At 36.0% G+C, this 20,177-nt stretch overlaps 1 protein-coding gene across 1 annotated transcript in view; it reads right to left on the reverse strand.

Annotated features, from left to right (window-relative positions):
- LOC137984322 (nephrocystin-3-like) overlaps positions 1-20,177 on the reverse strand; it is a 69,703-nt gene that overhangs the window by 33,587 nt on the left and 15,939 nt on the right. The window contains exons 6-13 of the mRNA XM_068831475.1: positions 19,969-20,058; positions 18,613-18,691; positions 18,232-18,306; positions 16,397-16,540; positions 14,335-14,441; positions 13,206-13,320; positions 12,282-12,523; positions 11,377-11,479 (exon numbers count right to left, since the gene is read on the reverse strand). Coding sequence (XP_068687576.1) covers positions 11,377-11,479; positions 12,282-12,523; positions 13,206-13,320; positions 14,335-14,441; positions 16,397-16,540; positions 18,232-18,306; positions 18,613-18,691; positions 19,969-20,058 — 955 coding nt within the window. The remainder of the gene's footprint in view (positions 1-11,376; positions 11,480-12,281; positions 12,524-13,205; positions 13,321-14,334; positions 14,442-16,396; positions 16,541-18,231; positions 18,307-18,612; positions 18,692-19,968; positions 20,059-20,177) is intronic.

Raw genomic sequence — 20,177 nt, forward strand, 5'->3', positions numbered from 1 at the left:
CGATTTGGTAAACGAAAGTTTAGTTGACGGCGAAGAAACAGACATCATTTATTCATTTTCAACCAGTGTACTACGACCAAGTTACTCCTTCACCCTCGAACCACAAAGAGTTACATTTAATCCTGTGAACAAAACTACAATTTCATCAATCAGAATCATGATAACAGATGGAAAAAGAAGATTAGTGGATCTGAATGGAGCAGATACGTCTTTTTCGCTGATTTTAAAAAGTATCTAATGTAACAGTATAATGAAACCGTATGAATTTAAGAGGTTTTACCACCCAAAACTTGGTAAATTTGTATTTCAACATAAAGGGTCTGGGCTTATCTTAGACAACATTTTCAAACCATTGAAGAGTGTGGCATCGTCTGTTTTCAAGAAATTTGCTAAGCCATTAGCAAAGAAGGCATTAGAATCAGGGGTTTCCCATGCAGGTGATAAAATTGGCAAGACGGTGGCAGAAAAGTCAGGAGACCTAATAATGAAAAAATTAGCAAATTTGAGAAAAGGAGCCACAACACCAACACAAAAAGCAATTGTTCCATCCTTGCCCATTGAACAGAAACAGCAAGATGAAAGCGCTGACATGATACTAAATAGATTGATATCCGGATCTGGAAGAAGGCGTAGATTTTTCAAATAAATAACATGACAGCAAAATTATATAATACAATAGTATAAATGGCTTTTAGAACAAGTGAATTATTGCAAAGAAATGAGTTAGTGCGATTTCAACTTGATGATGTAATCCGAGCCCCAGGTAACGGTCAACATCAAGAAAAGAACGGTTATAGATTCACCATCAACGACCGGAGTTCTTTCTATGATTGGTACAATGCTTATTTCGAGGTTCAATTCCAGTTACAAAAAATAGCAGATGGAGCTGGTTATGCAGCAGCCGATAGAATAACGGTGATAAACGGATCTCATTCATTGATTGCACATATGATGATTAAAAGTGCTGGGAAAATTGTTTATGATACTGACAATCTACATAAGGTCACTTTTGTGAAGAATCTGTTGGAATATTCTGATGATTACAGCAGATCAGTCGGTAAAAACAGTTTTTGGTATTTAGACACAGATGGTACGACAGCCAATACTAATTCAGGATATGAATCTAGAAGAGTGCTTACACAAGCTGCCAACGATGATGGAACGGGAGGAGCAAAAGATGTGAATTTGATCATACCTCTCAATCGTTACAGTTTTTTTGAAGAGTTGCAGGATAAAATGTTGGTTCCTATGCAGTTACAATTCAATTTGAATCTCCAGAACGACAATGAACTCATCAATAGGGCAGCAGCAGCAGATGCCGGAAGAGTAGTGATTAACAGATTTCTACTATGGGTTCCAAAATTAACACCAAAAGACAGTATGTACAACGGATTTGTAAGCTCTTTCATGAAAGAACACAAATGGACATATCAGCGTGAACTATATGCAGTGTCAGCACCTGCTAGAGTCAGTGGTTTTTTTCAGATTTCTTCCAGTATCGACAATGTCAAAGCAATTTTCGTTTATTTACAACGGGCTAAAACCGGAATTGCAACTCAAAATCCATATCTATTCGACACCTTCAAACTAAATGAAGCAAACGCAAACAGTTATTTAACAACATGCAGACTCGAATATGGTAATGGTGTTTTCTACCCAGAAACGGAATATGACAGTGAAAGCAAAGTGAGAATATTCAATGATCTGATGTCTTATGCAATGCGAAAAAATGATTACAACACCGGAACCCAGTTGAATCTTGCCAATTATAACAGCCTGTATCCACTAATCTATTTCGATCTGTCATATCAGGCAGAGAAAGTAACAAGAGACCCTAAACAGTTGATTTTCAGGTACAAACTCAATGCTAATAGTGCAGCAGATTTCAATGTCCATGCAGTTGTATTGTACGAAGAGTCGGTTGTTATTGACAAGGTGGGTAATGAATTGGTTATAGTTTAAGTCCACAACTGAAATAGTAATATGAAATCAAGTAAATGACAAATATTTATTTGTATATGTTTTGTGACTGGAATTATGTAACATATATTATATGACTGAACTTCATCAAATAAACGTAAGACTGTCAGATAATCAAAAAAAGAATCTGAGCAATGCTTTCCATAAAAGGGAAACGATAGTTCTAAGACTGACAAATGATTCTCTTAATGGAAACGACACTCTTTATGTTCCAGCAACGGTGAAAAAAAGATTGCAAAAAAATCGACAATTGAACAAAGGAATGGACATTAAGCTTGCTAAGACCAATATCAGAAAACAAGTAGGCGGAAGTCTTTTGAGCACCGTATTGTCACTTGGTATGAGAGCATTGCCGGCAATCGGTAAAACCCTCGGGTTAAGTGCTTTGGGAGGACTAGCAGAAGCCGGAGCTAAAAAATTGTTAGGATCGGGTCAAAAAGGTGGTGCTATGCCATTACCCATGATGATACCTTTCAATGCAATCAATCAACTGATGCCATATCTGAATATGTTTACAACCAAACAGCAAAGAGACATAATGAATGCGGCTCAAACAGGATCTGGCGTTAAAATAACACCGACTAAAACACAATCAGGTGGATTTCTAGGAACTCTGTTAGCTAGCATTGGAATTCCTTTGGCTTTGAATCTTGTCAAAAAGCTAACGGGAAGAGGAGCTCCACGAGTTGGTTTACCTCCTCGGTCGTCAAGAGATGGAGGAGCAGCGCCTAGAATGGGAATGCCCCCTCCATTTTACAGTTATCCGCCATATGTGACTGGTAATGGTAGAAAAAAAAAAACATCCTCAACCAAAAAAGGAAAAGGGTTACTATTAGGAAAAAACAGTCCATTCAATTCAATCCCAATCATAGGAGACATATTGTAAAACCAAAATTTCACAAAAAAATACCTATGTCCAACCACGATCTGAAAAAATGGTGTAAATATTTAAACATACCAATCAATGATGTACTGTCAAGAGATGAAAAAGTTCCACATAACCATAAACAGGCGTTATTCATCTACAATCTTGAACCAGCTTATATGTCAGGATCTCACTGGGTAGCCACTTATGTTAAGGATAACGTAATAAATTATTTCGATTCGTTTGGTATGCCTCCATTTCAAGAGATTGTAAATCATGCCAAAAAGAAAAATCTCACTTTGTTACATCAAAACAATCAGATACAAAACATACAAACAACAACTTGTGGGTATTTCTGTTTATACTTTCTAAATGAAATGAATAAGGGTAATTCGTATTATGATTTATTACAAGTGTTCAACATAAATGATACAATGAAAAATGAGAGATTTATCCAACATTATTTCAGAAATGTCTAACTTATATATATTATGAAATCATATTGTGTTAAACAAAAGAAAGTGACTGAATGTGTTGAACCTTCAGGTTACAAAACAGCTAAAAATGGCAGACTAATGTTCTTTTGCACTTGTGCTGAATGTGGTATTACAAAGACCAAATTTGTTAAACAACAGGGAAACTAATCAGCCCGTTGGGAGCGGGCTTATTTGGTGATATCGCTAATGCAGGAACTGAATTGTTCCTGACAAAAGGAGTACCTTATCTTGGCAAAAAAGCAGTTGAAATGGGTAGATATTATGGTTCTGAATTAATGAGAGATCCAAAGTTGCAGAAAAAAGCAATCGATTATGGTTTGAGAAAAATGAACCCTCTACTTCATAAAGTCGGATCTGAAGCCCTCGATCAATTGTCGACGAAAATAAGACCGAATAAAAAATACACAACCAATAGGAAAGATCTAGACGGCGGTGCTTTAGACATTCAAAAACAGTTAGCAAAGCTTGGAGAACTCCATTTGAGAACTCCAACGGGTAAAAAATACAATTATTGTGGACCTGGTACAAAACTGGAAGACAGATTGGCTTCAAATGATCCAAAATACAGAGATCCAATAAATAATCTGGATAGTATTTGCCAGCAACATGATATAGCATACAGTAAAGCTGGAGACGATCTGGCTAAAAAGCATGCAGCTGATAAAATCATGGAAGACAGTATAAAAGCAATCCCATTTAATCAAAGACCTTGGTTTGCTACACCAACAATGTATGCCATTAAAGCAAAAAGAAAGATTGGACTTGGTTCAAAAAACGGAAAGCGGTGCTGAGTATTGATGATTGGGCTCAGCAATTAGCCGATGAATTACACAAACCAATCAAGAGAAAATTCAAAACTAGAAGAGTCATTGTAAATCATATCGATGAAATATGGGCAAGTGATCTGGTTGAAATGCAAAAATTCAGCAAATGGAATAAAGGTTATCGGTATCTTCTTATGGTTATCGATGTTTTCAGCAAATACGGTTGGATTGTACCATTAAAGGATAAGAAAGGTGAATCTGTCACTGAAGCATTTAAAACAATATTCAAGGAAGGCAGAAAACCACAATATTTATGGGTTGATAAGGGAAAGGAGTTCTATAACAAACACTTGAAAGACTTGTTGGATAAAAATGGGATACATATGTACTCCACTGAAAATGAGGAGAAATCCTCAGTGGTTGAAAGGTGGAATAGAACAATTAAATCCAAAATGTGGAAACAGTTCACTGTTCAAGGTAATACACAGTATTTAGACATGCTACCCAAACTAGTAAAACAGTATAATAATACAAAACATTCAAGCATAAAGATGACACCCGTTGAAGCATCTAACAAGAGGAATGAAGGAACCGTTTACTTCAATCTATATGGTGATACAGAAACATTGAAACAAAAACCTAAATTTCAAACAGGTGACAAGGTTCGAATATCCAAGTATAAACGGAATGTGTTCGACAAGGGTTATACACCAAATTGGACAGAAGAAGTGTTTACAGTTGATAAGATCCAATACACTAATCCAATAACATACAAACTAAAAGATCTCAGAGGTGAAGAGATACAAGGCAGTTTTTATGAACCTGAATTATTAAAAGCAAAGCAGGATATTTTCCGTATTGATAAAGTAATTCGGAGGGACTATAAGAAGAAACAAGCTCTAGTGAAATGGAAGGGATACAGTGATGATTTCAATAGTTGGGTACCATTGAAAGACATTGAAAACATATGAATTGTGGTGAAACAAACGCACCCAAATTGATATAAAAAATAAAAATATATACTTATATTATATGGACAAGTTTGAAAATGAAGAAAAGTTTGGTTTCTATTATGAGAGCGATCAAGACTCTGGTTCAGATTCCGATTGGTCACCATCGCAAGAAAGTATATCTGAAGAAAGCTGCTGCAGTTCGGAAGAATCTGAGGCGTCACAAGACAGTGATGAATCTACATAAGAAATATTTCTAGATATATAGTATGAATGATTCACAAAGATATAAGTTGATAATTTGGCATGCGTTTTTGGAAGACATGGCAAAAGTGAAAGATAAAATGAAGATATGTTTTCCAGGATATGAAATCCAATATGGTGGAATGGCTGATTATTTTGACTGGTATGTTAAAAGACGAAAAAAACCAAACGGACTATATCCATGGCTTATCCAAGCAAAAAACAAAAAGGAAGGAACACTGTTAGTGTCTTTCCCATATTTGGTGAATTTTGAACCAGAAAAACCAGAAGATGAAGAAGAACCAACAACAAATTTGCCCAACAGATGGTATTGCGAGACTTGCCAAAAGTTTGTGATGAAAAACAGTAAATTTGCACATTTGAAAAGTAATAAACACAATAGATATGTATGAAAAACAGTTCAGAAGATCTGTGAATGAATTCCACAAAATGGGACATGTGTACAAAATGCTGAAAGCGTGGGACAAAAAAATAATAAACGAATGGAAAGAACGTTTCGGTATTCATTTTATTGAAAATCAAAAAGCTTACAATTTAAGAAACGAAAAAATTGAAAAAATGATTCAAGCCTTCTGTATAAACCAATAGTATATGTACAAAGGTTGTAACATAGTCGATACCATGGTAGTGAGACAAGTGGTAACTGAATTGATTTGTGATATAATTGTTGATAACGCGAAATACATGCATGATGTGAGAACACAAATAATGCCAATATTGGTTCAATCAGCCAAATCAGGACGACCAGCTAAAGTGGTTAATAAACTTTTGGCGAGCTTTGATAAAAGAATGATGTTTCTGTATTATTTGTTTGATAGACATCGTAATTTTCTGAAACCATTGCGACTTGTGAAAGATACATAAGAGTTTGTCTAAACATAACATATATGAATCTTGAAAAGAAGTTTGAAGCATTTTTAACTTGTGTTGTTGGTGATCCTAATTTGAAAGACTTTCTAGAAGATCTGATTGATTCCAATGTGTTGTCTGTTGTTTATCCACCAGTCAAACTGAAATTGGTGAATTCTGATGGAACCTATCTGGTAAAAATAACTGATGGCATAAATAGTTATGTCATGAGTCCTAATCAAATTGATGACAACATGTTGCAAGACATTGCTGAAGCCTATAAGAAATATGCACCAGAAGATATGGAAATTGATAGTGAAGATGAAGAGGAGTTTAATCGACGGAATTTAAAAGCCAAAGAAGAATTTCTGAAAAGGCTCAATTAAAAACATATAAGAAATAAATTATCTATATCTTATATATGTGTCGAAGGAAGTTGTATACTGCTCAAGAAATTCAAGAACATAAAAATAAATATGGCCGCGAAACGGCTTGGTATTGTGAAATTTGTAATAATGGCAAGAATTACGCCATGCGTGGAAAACACCAACATCTAAACACTGCTAAACACAAACTAAACGCTAAAAACACAAACTAAACATAGACTAATTTAAATTTGCCACAGTTTTATTCAATCGAAACAGATTGACTTGAACTAAGCAAATTCCAATGATATTTGTTCAATCAATTGACGTTTTTTGTCACTAATCTGTTCATAAGCAGCTTCCTTGTCCTTATTTGCATATCTTGCCATTGTTTTATGTCGTTTACCCTGGATAATATTGTCGTAGTAATAAAACTTGTCTACAACATTGTCTTTAATTTTTATTTTGATGTCCAGTTTGGCTATACGCTCTTCTAACTGACTTTGTTTTTCTATTTCTACTTTGAATTGTACCTTTTTTGGTTGTTTCAGTGGGTTGGCTTTGATGTTAAGCAATAATTCTTTGTATTTTTTCGCATAATCTTCGATGTAACCATTTTCTATTTTTTCCAAAGTTTTTTTGTCATTTGTTGGTGCTTTGATTATAAGTTCGATTTGTGGCTTATTCTTCCTGTATTTATATATTCGGCTTTTTGGATCTTTTAGGTGACGACTTAATCGTGTTGCCAGGTCTTCGCAAGTTGATCCGACATAAATCTTGTCATCAATAAGGATCTTGTATATTTTGCCTTCTGAATACAGACTGTTGAATTTAGCATTGATCAAATCCACGCGTGGCATAACACGATTTTTGTATGTATTATTTAAATTTTTATTGCTAAGATGCAAGTATTCAAATTTGGTAGTTCTTGACAACGCTGTGTAGAGTAGTTTTTTGTCCATTTTTTTCACATCATAGATGTTATAATGTTCGTTGATGTCTGCACCTTGGCATTTATGAACAGTTACACAAAAACTGGGAATGAAAGACTTAGAAAATGTTTGCAAGTCAAACTCCTGTTCATCAATCTCGATTGTATCTTCTGTAATACTTTGAATTACAAACTCCATTGTGTTGTATATTTTTCGTTCTTTCATGTTCTCAGTTGCAATAACCGGCATACCGGCACATACTTTGTATTCTTCATGTTTGTCATTGTATTTGAAAACAACAACTTTATATTCTTGGTCTTTTGCAAATTCATCACAGCATCGTTTATTGACTTCAATTCTGGTTTTATTGAGATAACATATATTTTTGAACAGTTTTTTGTCGATTGAAGAAAAGTTTTTTGCTACTTTACCTGTTCTGAGAAATCTGTCAAGAACTGTATGTGTTTTTTTGTCATATCTGCTTGATTTTTCAATATATTCCAAAGTCACGATTTCCGAACACATTTGTCTGATTGTCTTGGATTTGAGATAGTTGTAGCTTATTTGACTTCCTGATTCAACAGGTGAGCATTGATTTGGATCTCCAAACATGTGGACTTTTGTTCCATATAATGTGAAAGCTTTATAAATCATAGTAATCCATTTATTTGGTACCATTGAAAATTCGTCGATAAATACTGTTTTGTTTTTCAAGTCTTTGAGATTTGTTTCTATTGAAGCACCATTCCATTCGCAAAAGTAAGAATCAAAAGTATGGCAAATGTCATCAGGGTCAATACTAGTATTTTCTTTTTGCAGCTCTTGTTGTAAACGTTCAGCTAACAAGTTGCGGTAATAATCAAAATTTTTCTGTCTACGATGCATCCTACGCGGTATTCCTTCCAAGCACGCAAAATTTGTTTCCACAGGCATACATTCTTTTCGCAACCTATCTTTGACATTTTGGACAGCTTTATTAGTAAAACACAAAACCAATGGTTTTTCTGCTTGCAATACTAATTTGCATAATTCAGTAGTTTTGCCTGAACCTGCCTGACCACTATATATACAACCTTCACCCTTTTTGGCTTTATAAAATTCACGATTCATGTTTTCTCTGTAATGGCGCTCAAAATATGGGCAAGGGCTGTCTGTAATATATGCTTTACCAATGTTTTTGATGTTAAATTCAACATCTTTTTTGTTTTGCAATATACACCTTGGATTGGTAATAAAAATACCATCTGTATTATAAGCATATAGCGCGCTTTTTGGACCGTAACACTTACTAATCAGCTCTAAACATTTTAAAATGGCTTGTGAAACTACAAATCTGTTTATGCTTGTGTTGTCTGCAAATAATCGTTCGCATTTTTGTTCTTTAATCAAGTAAATTTCATTGTAGCTGTCTATAATGATTTTACGTCCTTCCTTAATACCTTGTGTCCAACATGCCATAGCTGTTTCATATTCTGTACATGTAAACCCTACATTTGTCTTGTTATATTTTCTCCCAAGTTCGCCAATAAAACTGTTCGCTAGTCGTTTTGCTTCGTTTTCTGGAAATGTTTCGAACACATGTTTAAGAAATGGTTTGAAAGTGTTAGGTTTAAGGGCTGTTTTTGTGGTAATTTTATATTTAATTTGTTGTGTAGGCATAGTCAATTCTTCCACCAAATATCTCACCAAATCGGCACTATAAAATCCAGCTTCAATTTTCAAAGGCGTATTATAATTGTATAAAATGGTTTCCTCAATGTAAAATTCTCCTGTTTGTCGGAGATCATTGACACATTGAAATGGTTCTACTACATCATGAATACTATAAATTGGAATTTCGGTGTTATTGTTAAGCAACACATTAGGATATGATTTGGATATGTCAATACTGACAACATCGTCGGGTATATCTTCTCTTGTGCACCATTGAATTGCCCTTGGATAATAATCATCGAGCATTTCACGCGTATGAACATTGTATGAAGACTGCGGTAAGTAACCACATGTTTGTTTGAATAATGCTGTTGCCAAGCTTGTAAAAGTTTGATTACACCATTTGAAATCATGTGTCTTGTACAAACCATACAGTTTATCACAAATAGTCTTCCTGTTATCATAATCGTCATTCAAAAGAAACATGTTGTTTCTATGGTCTATAAAACCATCCAATATCCCGTTATTGTTCCAATGCAAGTACTCTACATAATAACAAGTGGTGTGTATATATGTATCTATGGCTTGCATCATTTTAACATCTTCGGGCAAAACAATAATGTTGTCCGTTTTATTTAATTCACGTATATCATCCAAATTGTCCATTTTATGTACAAATTCATGATTTCTAGACCATTTTAATTCGGACATATATTTTAACAAGTTGTTGCAACCTCCTTGGTTTGCTTTGGCGGCAGCTTGGCGCAAACCTTCTTCTGTAATAGGATAACAATGGTTGTCTTTGACCATGTAGACCAGCAAAATATTACAAGGTTTACCAATATGTGTTTCAAATTTTCTATATGTGCTGTCATAAGCATGAATTGAAATATTAGGATGACATTTTTTAGCCCATTTTATTAATTCTTTTGTCGTCATACTTGGCGGAGATTTACAAAATTTAAATATTTCTTTTTTTAATTTTATGTAACTATATTTTTTAAACCCGCGTTTATTTTCGACGTAATACCAAACAAGGTCAATAACACAGTGTTTTTCACCATTTGATTCAAATTTAATTTGATTTTTCAAGAATATCGATTCCAAATTCATTTGTCCCATACGTTGTTGAGCAAAAAAATGTGGATGATGTGTAATAACTCTTGCTCCAATTTGTGTAATGACTTCTGCAGACAATGGTGTATAATTATGTGACATTAATACATACATAAAAAATTTATACATATCGTCAAAACTCAATCGCGGAATAATCATTTCATATGGCCCGAATGTTTTTTCCACATTTTTACCTTGAATTAAATTTTTAATAGTGAAAAACACAGTAATAGAAACACGAACACGTGGTCCAACTATTTTATTTATTCTTTTTTCAAACAATTCAATAAATGAGCCATTTTTCTTTGTAAAATTAGCCATTCTCATTTCTTGTCTTCTGAATCTATTAAGCGAAACATTGATTTTTTCATAAACTATATTTTCCTTCATACTATTAGTTGAGATATTATTTTTCATCTCTATATATTATTATTAATAACTTCTCTTTATATACCTTTAGTGCGTTTAAGAAGGTCGAAAATATTTTTATATGCGATAGAAGGGGTGCAATTGTGCTTTTGGAGGGCTTTGGTCGCAAATTGTGCTTTTTTAGCCCCAAGAGTATGAGGGTGGGAAACGGCTATTACAGACCTTGTAGTAACAACAATATTGACAGAATACTTTAAACCAACAGACAGATCGAAATGCACCATTCAGTTGCAGTCTTCACAGGCATTGACATTTAGGCTTAACTGGCAGTCGACCAATAATATCAATGACAGTATTTATACCATTTACTGACGTTATACAAATCACTTGACTCTGAAGATGACTTCCACTCAGGTTTTCAAAACATCAGTCGGTGCCTTCCTAAACAGTCCTTCTTAGTACTACACTCACCCGGACAATCGTACTTACATGTACCTTTACTTACGAATTATGAGACTTTGACATATCATACCACAATGGCTTCAGAAGGTAAAATAGAACTAAACATAGTTAACCCTGGGGTTTTTTTCCTAACTCTGAAAATATTTTGAATTTATAAGAATTAACACAGTCATTTTGTGTTATTTACAATCACAAAGAGTTACACAGAGCTTGGAAAGTGTTATTTATTTTGACCGAGCACCCTACATTATTTGCATAAATCTTCATGTTATTCTAAGGACAATATATTTAATTACAGTAGTTTACACACCTGCTCTTGAGGAAGGCTAAGACTGTGACAACTCAGAGAGGAAAGCAAAAGTTCAACACTTCCTTTGAAATCCAAAGGGCAAAGCTCCAAAGACGTCCATGCTCTAAAAAGGAAGCCCAAAAGACGTTATCTCTGCTTTACAGGAAACTCTGCAGTTGGCAGAGGTGCCAAAAGGTTAGGCAGACAACATGGACATCCACAAGGCACTGACATACTTATTAGTGCTTAATTCAATGCAAGGTGGGTTTACATGAACAGCTCCATCTTATTCAGTATCCTGTAGAAGATTCTACACAACTGGCAAGCTAAGATTACATACCCTAACTAAGGACCCCTTACAAGATCCTTTTTAAGAGTCCAAACAACATTCTACAGGATCCTTGAATATCCGTCATGATCTTTAAATACAAATGAACAACATCTGAAGATATAGCTTAAATTCTCGTACTATAATTATGGTGTTTCCACCAAGATGACTAGCATCAGTGTACATCTTTATCCTTGGTCACATAAATGCCTCGTTTGCAGTAATAATTATGTGACTGAAGATGTGCTTTCTAGACAGAGTGCAATGGATATGTTTATGCTATCAAGCCATCTCTGACTTTGAGACAGCAAGGATCGACATCCTCAAGGTGAAAAGAGCTCTACGCAAACCCAGGTGCAGCCACGATGGGGATACATATGCAGCACCTGTGGCCAGGTCTGCAAATCCCGGGTAGGCCTGCATTCTCATGTGAGACGGCATAACATTTAACATTGAACAGAGAACACTATGTAGTGTTGACTTGTTGGACACTCATTTATCTTAGTGACAAGATCCAGATGTGACTGTGACTGAACAAGGAAGATGAATAATGTACATTTGAAACTGCCCTAGTGAGTGCCGCATACTAAAACCTCACCTCCAAGCTATAGGACATGTGTTCTCTGCCACTGACAATATAACTCTAGCATGAGCAGGCAATGGATCTAAGAGCCATTGCATGTGACTGGGAGATCCTTGAAGTTTGTCAGCAGAATCAATCACAAGTGTAACACCACCATGGACTTTTGATGCAGCCTTTTGTAGCCACAGAGGAAACTCTTCCTCCAACTGGGCCGGGTCACTTGTCAAATCACATGATGAACCCAGCTGCTTCATGAGCTGCCAAAAAAGATATATAAAAATTAATGCAAACTAGGCCATTTCACAGGTGGGTGATCAATAACAATACCATTGAATGAAAGCTGTCCTGAAGGTGACTTGCAATTGTACATGTACAGCACTGTATTAATTCGAACCCAACTGCTTCTTATGCGAATGCAGAACAGCATAGATAACGTACGAAAGAAGGAAAGTCTGGAAGAAGAAGTGATCTTCGCGCTTACACGTATCCGAGCAATTTTAAGAAATTGTCCTTGAATAAATTATTATATATAGACACCAGAAGAAATCAAGTGACTTTAACGGGACCCGTACATGTATTTCAAATACATGCATTGATCGACACCTCTCACGGGAACACATGAGCCCAAAACATTAACCTCCTCCCAACTGAGTGGCTTCATAACTCAGTTTGTAGAAAATTGCATCACCAACGGAGAGGTCATGGATTTGAATTCCGTTGCAGCTGACTTATGTCTCCGAGATAAAATAATTATTGCTTAAATTGCAGGGGTGGTCACTACATAAATAACCACAAAATGGCATCCTAATTTGCACCAGGAGTCAATTCAAGCTATAGTTTTGCTGTCACACACTGTAATTGGGCACTTGTTCATACATGTACATGTACCCTGTAAGTTACAATCAAGTTTAAGACTATTGTTAATGACCTTGGCTGTACCTGTGAAGTAAACCTCTGTAGCATCAAAATTGGGTTTGCACTGGAGGATGACGTTGACCCAACAAAGTGATATAAGACGAGTCTTCCTGACAAGCTATTTTGCTGCAAAGCTATCCTGAAATACATTTAAACCTCAACTAAAATTATACATGTACCTGTAAGATCTATAGTGGCAACCATATTTAGCGCTGGGTCTCTACATGTAATTATTGGGGACGCTGCAAATTAAATCAAATCATAATACTTAGGTTGTTTTTTGAGGAGAAGGGAAAACCAGAGTAGCCAGAGCAAACACCTCTCACAGAAAAGTAGAGAACCAACAAACTCATAAGCTGCCGAGTCTGGGAATCGAACCCCTCTGACAAGTGCTCTCTCCACTGCACCAGCCCTCCTCCCTGTGTCAAAGGAATAGGCAACACACATGTACTGTATGTGTTACTGTTTTATTGTAGTGAAACTTTAGGGCTCAAGAATCCAATTTGTCACCATTCAGATATTTTTCATGTCAAAGATCCATTATCAAGTTAGAGTGAATGACAGTCCTAATAAAAGTGGAGACTTTTGAGCGACAGCATGCACCCTTCAGTCATTCAACTGTCAAGATGGTTGTAATGACAGGATGGCCACTTAAACTGGACAATAAAAGGCAAGGTTTCATTGCCGTTTAGTCAGTGGTTTTAATAAGCACAGACAGCAGACAAAAATCATCAAAAAGAGTCAGCTACAGCTGTACTTCACTCAGAGAAGTTGGCTACTTTTCCCCCGGGCCTATTAAACCTGAAAATTAATAATTGAAGACAGATTCTTCCAAACCAAACAAAAAAAATTGACAATGACAAAGGTCGGTTGCTCTTCTCAAACTAGCCATCAACGGCAAACTTAATTGAAACCCCTGGGTTTTCAGGTCATTACCGGGGAAGCAAAACTTTGTAAACAAAAAATTTAATGGAGAGCAATCATCTCTTAGCTCCCTTGTCTGCGCAAATGTGAACCCTGTACAACAGATACAGTGTACATGTATCTCCGCAAACAATAATGTACAATATAGTTTCAAGAGAAAGAAACTAATTAAAGCACAGACTGATGTAGTAACCAACTATGAACTCAGATCAGATGCAACCAAACTCACCACTTTGCCAGCAGCAGTGACTTCCCATATCCAGCAGAACCCTTGACTACAAAAGGAGCTTTAGGAGCGGCACAATTGGACACATGCTCATTCAGGTCACTGTAGAACTAATGCCAGACACACATGTATTAGAGAGCTGGGCAATGAGATTTTTGTTTTCGGCTTTTTTAGATCAGCTTTTTTGGTTTTTGATACAGTCAACTCTCTCATAGCGACCACTTCTCGTAAGCGACCACCTCCCGTAAGCGACCACTTCGTAAACAACCGTTCTGTCCCTCAGTTAAATACTGTTCCCAGAGCTCTCTCGTAAGCGACCACCACTCAAATTTCTAAAGCGACCGCGACCACCTTTTAGGCCAGAAATTTGACATATTCTTTTGTTTTCTTTTTCTGGTAAGTGACCACCCAACATAATCATGTATGATCGTTAGTGAATCACTACTCAGAAGTGACAAAAGCTCAATTTTTAATGACGCTACCCCGGACTGCTGACAGATAATAACAGTTTACATTAATTGTTACAGTGATCTGTTCCAAAATGATATACTGTCAGTACAAAGTTTCATCAGAAGAATGCATATATTGCCCAGGCACTATTCAATGTGAAATATGCCAGTGCTTTCAAATCTTTTCTTTAAGCCATGGAATAGAATGTCATTGTCTCCGTAGAAAATGTAACTGCAGGGAATTTCCAGTCCATAACCTGCTCCTCGATGTACACATTTTTCTGTTATAATGACCTTTCCATTGTTGGTCGTTCGTTTCAAGAATTTGCTAACATACTGAGACGTTTGTAATGGTATGTGGCCGACAATTTCGTCTTCTTTTGACACGGTGTTGGGATGTTCGGCTTCAGTAAAATTTCTTGACAGCGGCCTCACTACTGCAACTGCATTTCCATCTTTTTCATTCAGTGGCTCACGTTTCAGTATATGCACCCCATGTTTGACGTTGTTTTCCTAGGTTTTGTTCGGTTTAAATTTCAGGTGATTTTCATTAACATGAGACACATTGACAAGTACCGTACACTCCACTCTACTTTTCCCGAAACTTGTTGCATGTGAAAAAAATCAAATAAATTAGTTTCTATTTGCCTAATGTTAGCTGATTAGGCAATATGTTTATGTAATTAATTGATCAATCCAGTGTTAGACTTATTTTGTTGATCTTTCCCGTAAGCGACCACCTCCCGTAAGCGACCACTTTGTCGTGCACCAAGGGTGGTCGCTTACGAGAGAGCTGACTGTATCTGTTGCAGTTTTTCCCAGTTTTACCATTTGGTATTCAGTTTCAGCAAAAAATTGATAATGTTCAAGACTTAATTTTCTTGGATTTGGTATTCAATGCAGTTTCCAGTTTTTCTTGTTTGGCGATAGTAATATGTGATTACGCATGTCAGCCGCGTCAGTGCACATACTATGACAATACTCCCATTTCTCAAATTAGCCTCCTGATGCAGACTCAAGTTCAAGATACCCACATAAAATTATTACCAATGAATCAGTTTGATTACAGTTTTTAAACTTTGGTTTTGCTGGGTTTTCGGTTTTGATAAAAAAATGTGGACAGTGGTTTTCAGTTTTAAACAATTTCTTTTCAGAGTTACACTCATCTGACAAAATGCCATGAAAATTGCAGCATTGGGGACATTTAAACAATATCAAATTTAAAATGCAATAGCTATAAAAAATAAAGCAAACTCTGACAGCAAAACATTGCTGTTAGTATAAATTGCAGTTACAGTGACTGGTTAAATGCATGGCTAGCAAGGACATGGCATTCAAACTTGTCATTATTTTCAGAAACATCCAAATTGAGCTCTGGCATTGTGATTGCACAAAATGTCTATGGTAAGGATAACTTTTTGAAGCTACAATTTACAAAATTAGCTAACCCTAACCCTAACTCAAAGTTATGAATACATGTAGGTGAAAATTCTTGTAGCCATGTGCAGACAACGTACTGGGCAAAAATTAATGCCCTATTTAGAATTATTTAGCTTCTGAAGCCATTCTCAACAATCGCGCCACAAACTCTATAGCTGGTCAAAATAATATCTTACTTTACTCAGGCCTATTTCACAAGAGCATTCTGAAGCTGCTTTTAATGCTTCAACTTGTTGCCAGTCATCTGCAGCACCCCAAAATGAACTGCCAAATAAGGGATGATCTCCTAAGACGGACTGGTCATCCAACAAACCAAGTTCCTGAAAGACGAGATAATTATATTATACCATGGAATTGGTCTCCATTTCAACATAATGAGCACCCACCCTGAGAGAGGCAACACATTGGTTTGGACAATCTCCGCACTGATAAAAAGTTTTCAGGAAGTGCTTTTCTTTTCTTTGAAAAACTGACTTACAGTAAAGTTCGTCACTGTTAGTCCACTGTAAAATGCAACATCTGTTCAGTAATTATTGATTTTTAATAGAAATTTATGCAAGTTCATGTAGCTCATTCTTGAATCAAAACCCAAAAGACCTGTCTGGTGTTATGGAGACCAAATAAGTTTCTGAAAAACTCTAGAGCGTTTTGTCACGTAATGTAAATATTAGAACTTTCTAGGATCACGCTATAGAGAAATCTAGAGAATCCTACTAGATTATGATGTAATCCTACACAAATACATGTAGCTTTAATGTAAGCTTCCAGAATGTTCTAGATTATGAAATTATCATATATAAGGACTCTGCGAAATTAATATCAAGTAGTTTGTTGTTGTTGTTGTTGTCGGAAGAGACTGACAGTTTGGAAAAGCTATATCTGCTATGGAAGCTATAGAGGACTATTGTTGAAGTGAACTATAGTGGATTTACTGTCTGGTTTCCTACTGTGGAAGTTTGACCCTAAAGTCAAGTGGTTCAATGCTTACTGTGAGTTTGTGTCAGTTGAAGTAAACAGTGAATTCAGAGCTTAATTAGCTGTCAGTAGGTTTTGTTGTTTAGGAATCGCTCCCTTGTAAAAGTCTGAGGTTTAAGGCTTTAGAACCTAAGTTAAACAAAATTAGTTGAGTTTAAAAGTGTTTTGTACTTTTAACTTTTCTGTCAGTTAGAGTGTACAGTGTACCATAAAACTGATGTCGCTTGATTATTTTAATTTACCCAATGCTCTTGTTGCATTCTTAAAGTGCTACTACAATGAAAAACAGTTCTCGCTTTTCTTCAAATTCACTTTCTTAACATTTTTGAACGTCCTTGCCTTAAAGGCTCAAAAGGGGAAATTTTTTGTAGTAATTTCAACGGGAAAACTGTTTATTTTAACTCCACTTTCTTCATTTAACGATCCGCCATTACTTGTTGTGGTTCTGACCGATACACTTTCATTGATCTGGCTCAAGGAGAAAGTGATGTCATTTACTCACTAGCTTAAAAATGAAGTGTGTGAATGCGGCTTAATTAGTATGCAGCACAAGAGTTTTTGGCTTTCAGATTGTCAAATTTGTGTTCTGAATACTAATTAAGCTGCATTCACACACTGCATTTTTAAACTTGTGAGTTAATGACGTCATTTTCTCTTCCATCCAACTCTCTGAGGGCTCACCTGTCAGAACCACACCAACTACCAGTAATGGTGGGCCGTTAATTGAAATAATCGCCGTCAAAAGAAATAATTTTTCTCTTGAAATGATTGCATAAAATCTCGAATTTTAAGTATTCTGTACAAGTTAAGGACTTGTGAAGAAAAACGAATTCAAAAGTGATTTTTTCATCATAGCAGCACTCTAATGCAGCACCCTTCTAATATTGGCACACCATTTGGTTGAAAGTGGAATTTTTGAAATGTTGAAGACACAAACTTACGCCTTTGATTGTGGAGAAGGGAATTATTGCTCAGCTGCACAAGGAGTGAAGATGCAGTTTGATAATTATATACCATTTTGAGTAAGGATGTGTACCTTGATTAAGAAACTTTTTAGTGCACGGTATGCAAGTTCAGCTCCTTTCTCTGATGTTTCATAGTTGTCAAATAACTGCAAAAGAAATCCCAAGCACTTCCATTGAATGCGACAAAATACAGATAAACACCAGGAATTCACTCTCAAAAGAAATGGCACAGACATCCACAATCGAGTACATGAAATTTTAGAAGGGTGAATGCTGTGAAATTGAACTGAACCCACAAGGCTGGAAACATTAAAATCTACAGCAGTTTCTGAGGTCATTTTTTTAAAAACATAAATTATAATGTCAGCTAATTAATGCATCCCCACGGGGTGGCTTGAAGTGGTTTCTGAAGTGTCTTGTGGCTGTTTACATGTAAAAGTGAATGCACTAACCTTAACATTCTCTGCTTTCCTAACTTCTGTTTTTAACTCTTCAGCCAAGTAAATACTTTCATGCTTCAAAGAAGGATATCTAGATGGATAATTTAATTTTAAAGAAGAACAATGTTCACAAATAATATTTTTATACCGGACTAAAAGACAGGTAACAGTACATGTGTGACCCTGTAGAATTCAGTTCACACGTACACGAGCTGGGTTAATACAGCTGTACACACCAAAACAATGATGAAATTGTCACAACTGTACAGTAACTTGCATGTGTGACCAGTAACTACGATCTACATGTACTGTTGAGCATACCAGATCTATTTCAGAGGCTGCATGGTTGCTCACAAGAAAGAAAAGACATCCAAGGCTCATCCGGTTCGATTCCAGATGAGCATGATTCAGATTGAAAAATAATATATATTATTACAAAGCTTTGAGTGTTTGAATCCTTTAAGCTCTGGCTAGACCAAATGACTTGATCATTCCCAAGATCTTTGAATAACTGGGGAGAAAGTGCTGTTTTTGGAATTTCAACCCCAAATGATTAAGATTTGTCCACGATTGACCCTAAATACAGATGCAAGCCAATTTTAATATTAAGCATCACAAAGTGTCCTATTGCTCCTCTCCCCAACTTCAACATCTCTCATGTAGCACACAACATACCAATTTCGATATTTTAAAATTTAGTCCTTTATAAACAAAAGGGATCATTTGTACATGGCAGGATGCAGTGATGCAGATCCACGTAATTCCCCAAAATCTGCATCCTTTGCATAATCATGATACAGTGTAATATTATTTTCCCCATAAAACAGAAGAAATGACTGATATAAGGCTAGTGATCATGCAGCTGTTTGCCATACTCACAAACATAAATGCCAACTTTAGACATTGACTAGTTTGAAACATATCCATCCATGGATGCCAATAAAAAAGAATAGCTTCAGTGAACTACAATAATTGTTCTTGGCAACAAATTAAACTACACCATTATATTTTGGTCTTGATTGATGCAAAGACATATCTTAGTTTTGAACTGAAATAGCATGACACTGCCCCCTTTGAAGAACCAACAGACTGTGAAGAATACGAGGGGGGGGGGGGGAGGGGGGGAGAGACTCACAGTGTTGTGGTCTGTCCTCCTTTCATACACATGCATGGGTTGGGTGGGTGGGTGGGTGGGTGAGAACAAATATGGACTGATAGCGGCTGCCAGAGGCACCTTTACAACTTGACGTCTGATCTCACTCTAGAGAAAGAATATTGTGATTAAACCGCCATGAGACGCTGTGATATGTGTGGTAACCAAAACCAAAGATGTTTTAAAAACTTTCTAAAAATGAAGATTAGACATACCCATCCCAGTTTGGATCCTTAAAGCAGAAGATGGCATGACATCTCCCAGGGTTGGCAAAATGAGCCTGATTATATTCCTCAGAGGAAAATCTGATTTAAAAAAAAAAATTGAAGTGAAGGTGTTCTCTTTAGTTTTAATACCACGGCTAGTGTTGCTTATTTTGATTTACTTCAGTATAATGCCATTACTTGGTCATTTGTTTATCATG

The sequence above is a fragment of the Montipora foliosa genome, chromosome 14 (genome assembly GCF_036669935.1).
Source record: "Montipora foliosa isolate CH-2021 chromosome 14, ASM3666993v2, whole genome shotgun sequence".
Classification (NCBI taxonomy): Eukaryota; Metazoa; Cnidaria; class Anthozoa; order Scleractinia; family Acroporidae; genus Montipora; species Montipora foliosa.